Consider the following 13,756-nt stretch of genomic DNA (forward strand, 5'->3'; position numbering starts at 1 on the left):
GAACTATATACTTGCATAGGTATACCACAAAACAACAGAATTATGAAAACAAACATAATCTTCTTCGTCAGCTGCATTGCAGCTTGTTACAGGCATTTTCTGACTGCTTCAACAGTATGATTTTTTGCTTGGTTTCTCCTCCTTAGTTGTTATACATTAGATCTGAAAATTTGTAATTTATACAAATGAAACAAAAAATATATGTATGAGAATAAGTATGTATGTGTGTATATAGGCATGTATACATTTGATCTTGACCAAGTTTAGCAGGGAGGTACTTGTGAAACAAATAGCCCAGTCAATGAAGGTACAAAAATAGGCTTTGTTGCAACTAATTTAGGGAAAGCTGAATTTTCGCAGGATGTTAGCACAAAGTATACACTAAAAAAACACAAAGTTCCGACCCCCACCCCTCTTTCTTTCCTCCCCACCCTTTCTGAAACATTACAAGAGCAGTACTATGCTTATACGTTTTTGGTGTCACAACGAATACGGGGAAAGCCGATTTTTTTTCATGATGTTAGTATACAAAGTATACACTCAAAAAAAAAACACAAAGCTGTAACTCCCCCCTCTTGTTTCTCCCCCCCAACCGTTCCGAAACATTACAAGAGCAGTACCATGATAATGCAATTGCAGCTCAAAAATTAATGATGTTACCTGGGTGTTCCTTTTATTTCACCCCTAACAATATTATAAACCAGTGGCGTCCAACCTATGGCCCGTGGGCCATAGGTTGAACTTGGACACCACTGGTTTGGTCGGGCACGGATCACCGTTGGGAGATACTGGCCACGAAGGTGTCCGTGTGGTCCGTTCTTTAGTGAAATGTTAAAACTCAAAGAGCATGATTATTGACAATGTTACAACTTTGGAGCCAAATATCTAAAAATTGGTTTCTGCAAAAAAGGTTGCATTTAACAAAAGAAGCATCAAGTATTGATAAAAAAAATTACTTTAAAATTTTCTTTCCTTTCTTTTTTTCCCATTTCATTTAGAAAAGATTTAAAATGTTTTGAAATTTTGTATGTGCTAACTATTGAAGTCTTGCTTTAAATAAATCAGGAATAGTACATTTTAACTGATTATTTCCTTGCAACATTATTAACATTTAATATTACTTTTTAGTCTTTATAAGGAGTCATCTTCTATTACTTTGGTTTGGTTCAAAATATTGTTACAGTGAATTCCGCAAGTGTCCACACATAGACGTGCAATCGAACCCAGCTCTACATAAACTACAGTTTGTAACACACATTTTTTTACAATTGCAAGATATTAGTAGGAGACGTTCACTTGGAGCAGGGGTAATTGTAATGGACTTGGGAATCAGTCTGTTGCTTGAAGTATATTGTCAACCCCATTTTGCTGCTGGAACCTAACAAAGTTTGAATAAAAGTTTGTGTATGAGCAAGTAATCGTAAAAATGTCCCTAAAGTCAACTTTTGATTCAGCAAAACTTCCACCATCTTCAGATGCTGCTCGTCAACATCTTTTTAGGGTTTGCCTCTAGATTCAAACTTGGTTATGATTTAAACTTCCCCCAGAACAGTGGGGTTGGCAGTATACTTCAAGCAACAGACTGATTTCTAAGCTTGTGACGATTACCTCTGCTCCAAGTTAACTTCTCCAACTAATATCTTGCAATTGTAAAACATTATGTGTTACAAACTGTATCTGTCGTAAAGCTTGGCGTGATTACTTGTCTATGTGTGGACACTGTAGTGAAATGAAATGTAACAATATTTCGAACTAAACCAACAAAATAGTAGAAGATGACCCCTTTGCGAGAAAATAATCTGTTAAAATTATATATTCTTGATTTATTTAAAGCAAGATTTAAATAGTTAGCCTAGCATCGACATTATTTTGTAGACTATCAGTGACACAAACAAACGATAAATTTTTGTAACAGAAAATTGCATTATGGTAGTAAAAGCTTAAAGTGAACATTATTGCATTGTTGCTCCATTTCAATTAAATGACTATCATTATATTATTATCTTTAAGTTTTGTTCAAACATTTCTTCCCAAGACCTAAAGATAAAACGCTATAATTTGTTGAAGTTACTTTTTGTTTTTTGTAGTGAGTTTTCTGTATATGATTAAGTTAATAAAACAGTGAAGTTGAGCTATGTAAATAAAAAGTGCATGCAATATAATTTGTTTATAACAGTAGTCCCCAACACTTTCTTCCCGAGGGCCACATATCATACTAAAATCATTCTCGCGGGCAAAAGGACACATAAAATTTCAAAATATTTTATTCTTTTCTAAATGACATAGGAAAAAAAAGAAAAGAAAATTGCAAACTTGTTTTGTTATCATTACTTGATGCTTCATTTGTTAAATACAACCTTTTTTTGCACAAACCAATTTCTAAATATTTTGCTTCAAAGTTGTAACACTGTCATTAATCGTGCTCTTCGAGTTGTAACATTTCACAAAACATCGTGCCAAGCGGATCAGCTTTGCAGGCCCGGTGTGTGCCTGAGGGCCATAGCTTGGGCACCACTCATTTATAATATTGTAAGAAGTGAAATAAAACGAGCTGATGTGTGCATCACATGACTTCCTTTTACTCCTATTTAATGTCATTTCCCTATTATTGACAATTTTTATGTGATTCAATAGTTTACTCTCTAAATATCACAAACAGTATCCAAATTAAAATCAGATTTTAAAAAAAAATCACCAAATTTGTCGCCAAGTTGGCGACCAAAAGACTGGCGATATATTGCCAAGTGTCCGCCAAATTATAACACCACTTGAGTTTACATCAAAATTAACAATGATTCCCCCCCCCAAAAGGGGCAAAAGATCCCGTTAGAAACACCCGAATGTAACCAAAAGGGGAGGTGCACAACTAGACCCCACTGGGGGTCTATGTACCAAGTTTCAACTCCTGCAAAGATTTAGCTTTTCCTTAATTAGTTGGGATATGAAACCCTTATTGACTGGGCTACAAGAAGGGTTGGGGGTGGGTTCTATGGACAAAAACATTTTAGAATATGAAAATTGCATTAAACGGCTCTTTCTAGCCAAAATAATAATCCGATTTTCATAATTTCAGTCTTATTCGTAAGCCTGCGAAAAATAAACCTGAAATAGATTTACTTCTTTCAGATTTCAAAACCACCAAGGCTGTAAAATCACAGGGTGAAAAGTTATACACAGTTTTAAATAAGGGAACATCAATATTGATATTGAAAACTTATCATCTGCCATGAGCAGTTTTAATTAGCGTGAATAAAATCATAGAGAAGAAAGGTTTGTTGCCATTTTTTACTCCACTGTGAACTGTTAGGCATAAATGCCTGTTAATAACAACAGTAAATAATCCTATCTCATCACCTAACAACACCAATAGTGAAAGAATGTTTTTCCTTACTTATAACGTATTACCAATCATTCTGCATGACTGGGGTAAAAGATTATCAGCACTCATTCACATTGGTCGAATCGACCGAATGTTTGGTTTCACTTTCGTCCACCTTTGGCGGAAACTCCGTAGTGGATGACGTCACATCGAAGCTTCTAGAAGGAATCTAATGGCACGTGTGCTTAACTATAGCAGTGACGAGTGTCCGTTCACGTGACTCGGATATGCTAATGACCCGGGGGATATTTAAACTGCTCGCGACTTATGTTCGCTCTCTTTGATCATCTCTCGTCATTGTAGGCGGTCGCTAGATCGGTATTCGAACTTGCTTGTTCGTGCTGCTCTCCCTTTATTGAAAATGATGAGCTGGAGTTAGCTTATTTCCAAATGGGTTTCTTCGTCGAAGTTTTTAGTCGATAGTCATGCAGTTTGCATTGCAGTATTAGTTATCTTGTGCAAAAGTAGCATGTGGAGAGATTATGTTCTTAGTATTCATTTTTATCATTTACAGCGTGTTTTAACTATTTACATTACTGTTTAAATAAACGTCATGAAAGTTAGAAATAGCTTGTTAGTCTTATTTCAGAACTCACTCTGCTAGTATCAAAGGAAAAATTGGGGAGATATTATTAGATTAGAAATTCTCCCCAACATGAACAAATTAAATTCTTGCTTTTGTTTTGAGGTTTTTTCTGTCATTGGGGGATTTAATTTTTCTTTTTTGGTTATTTTTCTACAATCTGTTGAGATATTTAAGATTTTGTTTTGCTCAAGTTAAATATGTAACACAAGACATAACTCTTATTTTCGAAAAAGACGATGCAAAGCCGAGCGACACAACTAGTACAGATACAAAAGTAAGTTTCATGATGGCCACAGCATACTAGTTTCTAAAGTTAGTCAGCAGCACAACTCGGACAACTCGTTGCCTTTGGCTTCAAACTTTAATGCAATTAAAAGGTTTCTTTATTAAAAGCGAAATTATATTTGAAAGAAATCAAACTCTGAGTTGATTTCTTAAGAAACTTACATGGGTGCAAGTTTGGTGATGTGTTCAAGACGGAAAATATTTTGAGGCATAGGAAAATTTTCGAGGGAGACCCCCCCCCCCCCCCCCCCCCGGATTCTTTCCCTTAAGTTCACTAAATTTGACTTAAATTTGTGGTTCCCCCTTTTCATCACCAAAGCTTTTAGAATTCAATTTCTAAAATTTAAAATTTATCGAGAGGAAGCCTTCGAATTCCCTCTTCTTAAATCCCCTAAAGCAGAGTTCTGAATGCTTTATCTTTGAAGGGAGGAGGGGAACCTCGAACCCCACCCTCTATGATCATTAAAGATGGTCTAAAATTGCGCTTTTAAGACTCTAGTTTCGGAATTTCCCCTAAAGAGACCCCCCCCCCCTCTTGACATTACCAAAGACAGCCTAAAAGTTTTAAGACTTCAATTACAAAGATTTTTCGGGAGAGGGTCCCAAATAACCTTTCTCTTAAGTCATTTTAGTATAGCCTCAAATAGTTATTAATGCATCAGCTACAAAACATTTTTAGGTTGGAACACTGAAACCATCTCACATCAATTCACTAAAGATTGCCTAGATTAGTGTTTTTAAGATTCCAGTTTCCGACTTTTTTTAAAACCTCACCCTCCCCACTTTTGCATCATTAAAGACAGCCTAAACATTTTTGCTCAATGCACCTTTAAATCTTTATATAAAATATGGAGATTTAACAACATACACACAAAACTCAAAATATAAATTTTCAATTCAACAGTTAGAGCAGTCCTACTCTATGGCAGCAATACATGGAAGCTAAATAGACAGCAAGAAAAAGAGCTTGATGCCTTTCAAACTAAAAGCCTGAGAAAAATATTAAACACATACTGGCCAAATAAAATATCGAATTCAGACCTGTACCATTGTACAAATTGCAAGTCAATAACCACACTGATAAAAAAGCACAGTTGGTCATGGATAGGACATGTTCTCAGAATGCAGGCAATAGACCCTACAAGAACTGCTCTTATGTGGACCCCTGATGGCAAGAGGAAGCGCGGAAGTCCAAAACTAACCTGGCGTCAGATGGCCATACATGAAAGAAATGCCTTTGGTGTGCCAAGCTGGGGGAGTACCAGGGAGGCGGCATTAATCTGGTTGAGATGGAATGCCACACTAGCGGCCTCATGCGCCACTAGGCGTTAAGAGAATCAAGTCAAGTCAAACATTTTTGACCTTTTATTTAGAGCTTCCAGAGGAGAAATCCCAAACCACTCTTAGCTTCAAAAATGGCTTCAAAATAAGTTTTTCGATTTTGTATTCTGGAGTCCTTGAGGAGCCCCCCCTCCCCCCACCCTGTTAGATTTTGCAAAATATAAATGTGTTAAGACTTCAGTATTGTGGGTTAATTTCCAGACTCACTCTTTACAAGAGCAGCGTTTTTTCGCAAACTCGTGCTGCCGTTATTTTTCTTGTTTCCTTTCTCTCTCCCCCCCCCCCCCGTATTTCCATTCTAACGAGTGTTAGATTGAAAGTCATTGGAGTTCACTGATTCTTGAAGTCTAAGAATATTTTACTAGAAACATGCCAAAGATGCAGGAACAGTTGCACATCGGTGTTTCAAACCAGCTTGAAATTTGCCTCAAATTCTTTCCAGAATCCACATTTTCATTAAAAATCTTCAAAATCCCTGATAGTTCCCATTTTACGTGGTATGTGGATGCCCTTTGATGTGGCATAAACATTTCATTCTGCCAGCAATCACACTCAACAGGTGACTCAGATTCAACTCTAAGACAATTTAAGAGCGCATATAAATTTCATTTATGCGTAAGTTTGCAAAAAAAAAACGCTGATGGGGGAAAAAAAGAACGAAAGGATGATTGAAAATAGCAAGTGAAAATGAAAAACCAAAGGCCATCAATTCGAAAAATTAGCGAGAATAGCGAGCAACTCCGCGGTCTGCAATGCAGTGAGTTAGAAAAAACAGAGCTACCTAAAAAAGTCAAACGGTGTGAGTCCAAAAGCACATTGCAAACAAATCAAGCCCACGGTGGAAAATCAAGAGAATGTCGATGTAAATTCATGGTTATGAAAAGGTCCAGTAATATTAAAGCATATTTTTCAAACACTCAATTTTTTTTATAGTAAAAACTGAAGGAAAGTCATCGAATTTCTTTCTGTCCTGACCTCTGTCTCGGAAATTTTGTTCAAGATGGAAATCTGTCCTGAGACGGAAGATCTTGCACCCATGGAAACCTAAACTGCACAAGAAAAAGAAGAACCTGGACAAACCGAAGTGCTCAGGATAGGACCTGAATCGGTAAATCCAACAATCCAGATAAACATTTAAAACAACAGTAAATGGGCTGTTGAAGTTTTAACCCTGCCTTTAAGCTTGGTCACCTGTGTTAGTACATAAAGGAGTAATTTTATAGTACTTGCTCACTCAGACATTAGATTTCATCACTTTTCCTTGATACTGCAATTTCAAAACTTTTTGACAAGAAAAAATTCTAAAAGGTCCCTCGCCAGGGCCAGTGACAAGGGGGGCAGGAGGCACAAATAAAAAGGGGCCTGGACTCACGGAGGCCAACGAAATTAAAAGCATCCCAGTGCTTAAAACATACATTCATTGTTAAAAATTAAAGTAACAGATCAAGTTCAAATACTTTACACAACTGCTGTGTTTATCAATGTGACATGCTTAACATGTAGAGAATGATTAGTTTAGCTTCATTCTAAACCAATTGTAAACACTAGGAGGTAAAACTGTTTGGAGGAAAAAAATACTGACTTTACTGACCAAAATATATGAAATACTGACCAATACCGGCTAAATACCAAACCAAATGCTAACTAAAATTTAAAAACTTAACAAACTTTAGCATAACAAAAAAGAGTATCATATTTAGTGAAATAGATGCCAGCTTTATTTGTAATGTGCTGCAACATAATGTAAAGCTTATTTGGTAAAAATTTTGACTGAAAATTGCGAGTTTAATTCATATACTTACTGGTCAAAATATCATTAAATGAGTAAGAGCAGTGTTTCATTCACAATTTTTTTCTTTGAAAACTCACTCAAAAACACAACTTTAAGAAACATTTTGATATCAGGAAGAAGAAAGAAAGAGAAAAAAAATCTATATAAATAAACTGTACATTTAAACCTGTTAATTTTGAGTAGCAAAATTATTTTACTAAAACCCAGAACACATTTAGAAGAATGTTTTAATTACTAATCAGCAAATATTTTTGCATGTACAGAAACTAGGTTCACTTATACTGCAGGAACTTATGATGAAAGTTAAAGGCAGCAAATAAAAACATTAATTTAAGCATAACAATTTTTTTCTCATCTCGAAATTTCACCAAAATGTAGTAGTCATGCATACCTTATTACTCCGATACTATCTTTGTCTTACCCAGGGTGCCCACCTAGGGAGGGGGAAAAGGGTTGTGGCACACTGTGCCATTGAAATTTTTAGGGGGGGGGGGGTGCTTTGAGGGGTAGTTCTCATTTTTTGGGTAGACACTCTTGCTTTTTTTTGAAGGGGTGCCCTTGCTTTGAAGGGGGGGGGGGGGCAACCTTGTCTTACCTTACACTTTAAAAAAAATAAGAAAAATTTTCTAAGAGATTTTTTTAATGATGATAAATCCAGAGTTTTACAACAATGTAAAGCATAATTAATGGTTGTATAAATTTAAAGATAAAATATCCAGGAAAGGCTCTTATGCAGTGAAACAAGATCATATATAGTCTAGTAACTTTGCAAATGAATCGTAAAATACTAGTTTATACACACAGAGGTTAGTACATGATGTGTTTTTGTGTGTATTTATCATATGCACGATACATTTTAAAATATTATAGACCAGAGCAATGGGATTGTAGTGTATAAAAAATACAGTAATTTTTCAATGATATTTGAGCTTAACTTTTGTTAAAGATAAAAAACAATTTACTTTACTATTTTCAATGATTACTCTTGCATTTATGCACTTAATTAAAGAGTAATTCAACTAAAGAATATGAAGCTTTGTCTATTTCTCAAAACTTAGAAATAATAATAATAATAACAAAAATAAATAAAATGAAATGAAACAGAATAAAAAAAACTTCAAACATTACCCTACTTTCTGCAATTATATGCAACAAAAAATTACTTTTAACATAGTTAATTTCTTAAGTATAAGATTTGAATTGGCATTAATGTTTTAACATTTTTAATTTCTCAAAAGTACCCTCAAAATATCTAAATTTGAGAAATATTTTTCCTTACTTCAAGCTCTCTTTAAATAAGTTTGTTCAAAACAACTCCTTTTCAGTTCGAGATTTTTATCTTCCTTTCAATTTTCGCACAGGTACTTATGGTTCATTTTTGAATCATTGGGGGGAAAAAAGGGAATGATGCACCCTCTCCAGTTTTTCAAACATTTTTTTTTAATGGTCGGAGGGGGCAGGGTCAGACAGTCCAACAGACACATTTCCCCATCTCAATACCTTACTTTCAAAGCCTTTATTTTGCAGTATTCATTAACTTAGTTATTTATTTGATAATTATTTCTTTAAAAAATTTTTTTACAACAGACTAAGCATATATTTGTTCTTTCTTAAAAAAATATTTGTGGAAAGTAGACTAAAAAGAAGCTAACAGAAAAATTATTCTTATAATATAATCCAAACTTTACCATGTTGGCAAAATTAGGTTGCAGCATTGGCAATGTCTCACTTTTTTGACATTTGAAAAGTTTATAAGGAAAACAGGAAAAATACAACTGCGATTTTCTTAAAATGAATTTTTCGGCAAATTTACAGAAACATACTGACTTCACTGACCAAATTTTGAAAAAAAAAAAAAAAAAACAAATACTGACCAAGATGAAGAATACTGACTTGTACTGACCAGTTTTATGCCCTGAAAAACTGAGGGTGGTGGCGCGGCTGTGAAATTTCCAAGAACCGTGGCGTCTCCCTGGCGCTGGTTGCTCATGTTCTCACGGGCCCTTCTCTGCACAGGAGCTGGTGCAGTGACTCACTACCCCTTCCCACCCAGTAGCGGATTTAGCCGATCATTTTGGGAGGGGCCATCCAAAATTTTTTACAAACTCCCCATAAATTTTATTAGAATGAACTCAGTTTTGGGCTATCTTTAGAGACGTTAGGTGAAGGGAAAGTATTTAGGAATCTCCCTCAAAAATATTTCAAAATTGAAATTCTACAATAATTTTTAAAAATTAGAATCTTAAAAACCCATTTTAGGCTACATTTGATGATTTAAGAAGAAAGGTCAAGCTTTAGGGGTACCAACTTCAAAATACTTCTTGAAATTGAAGCTTAGAAACCAAAATATTTTGCTGTTATATGTTGAGAAATTAGAAGAGGGAATGGGTGTTCTTCTAGCTCTTCTGCTGTAAAGCCTAAAAAAGCCCCATTAGGCAATGCTTCCTGACATCAAGGGAGAGTGAGGGTGCTTTTAATCTCCCTATACCTGGAAATATTTTGCCATTGATGCCCTAAAAAAATCCAATTTTAGGCTTTTTTTGGACGAATTAGACAAAGAGATGAAAGATTCGTGTGAGTTCTTCCCCCCCAAAAAAATCTTTTGAAAGCTATCATCGTGATATTAACTTGGGGGGGGGGGGGGAGGTCCTACCAGAAGTCGTTTGTAATTGAAGCCGCAAAAAATGTCATTTAAGCTGCTTTCAGATATAAGTTAAGAGATAAGCTAATCTCTGTTGAAAGTTTTTCCAAAATATTAAGTACTATAATGCAGTTTTTTGTATAAAAAGGCAGACTTGTGAATACCTGTTGTGTATCATTTGTTATGATTGGGAAAGCTTCTTCTGTAATGATTGGGAATGAGTCTTCCATAATTTCTGTTTTGATTGCGGAGTCTCCGCCTGTAAATTCTGTTTCGATTGGCAAATTTTCTTCTGTAACTTCAATTTTGATTTCAGACTTCTCTCTCTGGTTTCCTCTTTCTGAGTGAGCAGGGAAACTAAATATGGCAGGTCTAACATTTGGTTTTAGACATGTAGTTCTAAATTTTGGCCGATTAGAACAAATCTCAGCGAAATGCTTTGAACGAATTCGACTAAAATTGGAAGCTTGACAGCTGTTTCGTCGTCTCCTCCATGTTTTCCATCTTGTTTCATATTTTGGAAAGCTACAATAAAGTTACAGTTTTAAAAATATATATTTATCATCATATTTAAAAACAACAACAACATACAGGGTGCAATTGAAAAGTAACCGAACTTTTGTTGCCGGGCCGTTTCCAAGTGTCAAAAAAGAAAAAGTATTTGCGGGAAATGTGCGTCTGATCTTGCTTTTTCAGGCCCAACACAAGTCAGTGCAAAATGTATTTTTGTAGGCCCTATTTTGTATTTCTACAATCATTTGTGTAATATTCTCTAGTATTTTATTATCTTAAATTAAAAACATAATTTTTACTGTGCACAGCAGTTTATGTACCTTGGTCTAATATGCAGGTTATTTTGTTTAATATCCATACTTTCATTAATTTGGACAACCTGGAACCTCTATTTGGGGGGACCTGGACCTCTACTGTCAGGGGTCTGTCCAGAATTTTTCACAGGGTCCGTTTTTTGTGAAAAATCAAATAATTTTATGAAAAATGAATCAATTTTGTAAAAAATAAAATAATTTTGCAAAAAAAAAAAATTTTTTTTTGTTAAAACGAAATTTTAGAATTTAGAGAGGGCATAAACTGCATCATTTAAACTTAAAGTTGAGTGTTTTCCTCTCCTATGTTGAGAATATCATTCCGGGGAGATTTTCTAGTATTTGGTGTGGGGAGGGAAGGTGCGGCATCACTCTGTCAAGGAGCAATATTTATCTACCATTGTACATTATGTTAAATTAAACTGATAATATTTCTGTACAGCATTTAAAAGAATTGTAACAAAATAAATAAATAAATAAAATTCAGACGAGGGGGGGGGGGGGATCTGCATTTAACTTTTTGACCCAACACTGTTAAAAAGCACAGAATTTAGTTTAAAACTTATAAATTCCATGATTTTATCAAAAATAAGAAGAGATTTTATTTGTTTACTTCTTAACAAAGTGTATTAAACATCAAAAATTCAAAAAATCGGATTCCCATAGCGGATGCAAAGAGATCGCAATTCTGATAGTGAAGGCATCAAAAGTATAAAAGCGGCTTGTAAAAGAAATATTTTTTATAAAATTATTTTTAAATTGCATTTTAGAGCCCTATGATAAACATATCATTAATATCTGTGGACACAGTTGAAGCAAAAAAAAAAAAAAAAAAAAATTAAACCATCGATTTAGCATTTTAATTTTTGACTCGTAAAAGAAAATGGAATTTTGCTTTAAAAACTTGAAATGAAGTTCTAACAAAAATAAAGAGACTTTTCATTTATTTGCATCCTAATAAAGTGAAGTTAACTTGAAAAAAGAACAAAATATGATTCTCATATCAGATGTTAAAAGATTGCATTTTTCAAAATGTAGACATTTAAAGAAAAAATGGCAAGTAAAAGAGTTTATTTTAAGTTAATCATCCTTGCAGCGTTGCCAACCTTGGAAAAACAATTTGAGGAGCATCTGTGGTGATTTTGAGGAGCAATTTAAAATTGTGCGGAGCAGTTCGTTATTTTATATAAAAATCAATAAAAATAACTGAAACCATTGATCTAAAAATGCTTTATAGTTTTAATAAATCTTTTAAGAACGAGTTTAAAAATAACTATTTTTAAATTAATAAAACAACTTTAAACACTATTTCAATCTTTGAGTATAAGCATCTTAAATTTCCCATATTTAAATGTTTATTATGATGAAATAGCAAGATGTAGGCTTGAAAACTTTCAGACGGGAAATGCGGAGCAAAAGAACTTCTTTGCGGAGCCGCAGAGTTTCACCATTTGAGAAGCAGTTGGCAACTCTGTCCTTGTTAGCATCGAAAAATCAAACCCATATAATTTTCTCCCAAAATAACAGTTAAACATTGCACCGCACCATAAAAACGAAAATATTGACAAGCTCGATGAATTAGCTGTGATAAAACAAACAAAATTATGTAAAACCAAACTTATTTTCAGCTGTTAATTTCTTTCCAAGAAACAAACAACAAGCATTATATTTATTTGGCAGTAGCAATTATTTATCGCTTGCAAGAGCATCACAAGAGGGTCCCATTTTTTTTTCTTTGCAAAATTAGCAGATTTTGTATAAGCTGATCCCTCTAATTTGACTTTAAAAAAGGTTCAAAAATTATCGGTTTAACATGAGTTGTTTTGCTTTCAGATTTGCTCTTTCAATAAACAATTTGTGAAAGATCCGTTCTTGTTTATCAGAATTTTGTGAAGGGTCCGTTTTGGTTGATTGGGATTTTGTGAAGGGTCCGTTTTGGTTGATTGGGATTTTGTGAAAGGTCCATTTTGGTTGATCGAATTTTTGTGAAGGGTGCGTTAACAGATCCAAATATCCTCTGGCCAGACCCCTGACTGTACTTTCAGCAAAATAATTTATTTTACATTTACATTTCTCCCATGATTCAAAATTGCCCTAAGTGGCAGAAAAACTTTCAACCAGGTTAATAATTTAAATTAAATGGTTCTTAAAACAATTATTTTCTAATTTTAAATAACTAGACATTTAAAATTTTCTTCAGATTTAAATCAATGGATACAATTTTTTTTCGTCAATTAATAATTGTGGATCAAAGTTACGCAGGATAACTGCAAATTTCAAAGGAAAAGAAAAAAGGAAAAGAAAAAATTACTAAGTTTGATAAATAAATACCTTCCAGGCATTTGATTAGCCGTTCCAAAATTAAAACTTGAAGCACTTGGATTAGTCACCTCAAAATCTGAAAGAAAAAAAAATCAAACATTTATCCAGAAACATTAATATTTGATAGAGAGCAATACAGATACAATAGCAAAGCCTACTTTTTTATAATATGTGAGCACTAGCAAATAAGACAAAACGAATAGTTAAAATAAAATTATAATTGGGTAGGGAGACTCAATGTAGTAGTGAGGGAATGAGTGATGTAAGGGAATGAATTCTCTTCTTGAATTCATATTTTAACTTATCCCATTTTTTATTTTTTTTATAATCATACTTTGAGTCTAAGAGTTTAATTGAAATAACTCTTATGTTGGAAAAAAGCACATTGTTGGCATATGTTACCATTGCCATGCCTTCCACCCCCTAACAAAGCCACTGAAAAGTAAAAAGACTTAACTCTACATCAGCAATGCTCAACCGGTCTGCAGAGATTTTTGGTCATCAAGGTTAAAAAAATTTCCTTATTCAAAAAAAAAAAAAAAAAAAAAAGTGAAAGAAAAGAACACACAATAATAATACAGCAGAG

At 34.0% G+C, this 13,756-nt stretch overlaps 1 protein-coding gene across 1 annotated transcript in view; it reads right to left on the reverse strand.

Moving 5' to 3' along the window:
* Window positions 1–13,756, reverse strand: part of LOC129218616 (nuclear pore complex protein Nup98-Nup96-like) — a 59,902-nt gene that overhangs the window by 16,163 nt on the left and 29,983 nt on the right. The window contains exons 5-6 of the mRNA XM_054852935.1: window positions 13,180–13,246; window positions 10,189–10,549 (exon numbers count right to left, since the gene is read on the reverse strand). Coding sequence (XP_054708910.1) covers window positions 10,189–10,549; window positions 13,180–13,246 — 428 coding nt within the window. The remainder of the gene's footprint in view (window positions 1–10,188; window positions 10,550–13,179; window positions 13,247–13,756) is intronic.

This window comes from Uloborus diversus, chromosome 3, assembly GCF_026930045.1.
Source record: "Uloborus diversus isolate 005 chromosome 3, Udiv.v.3.1, whole genome shotgun sequence".
In the NCBI taxonomy this organism is placed as follows: Eukaryota; Metazoa; Arthropoda; class Arachnida; order Araneae; family Uloboridae; genus Uloborus; species Uloborus diversus.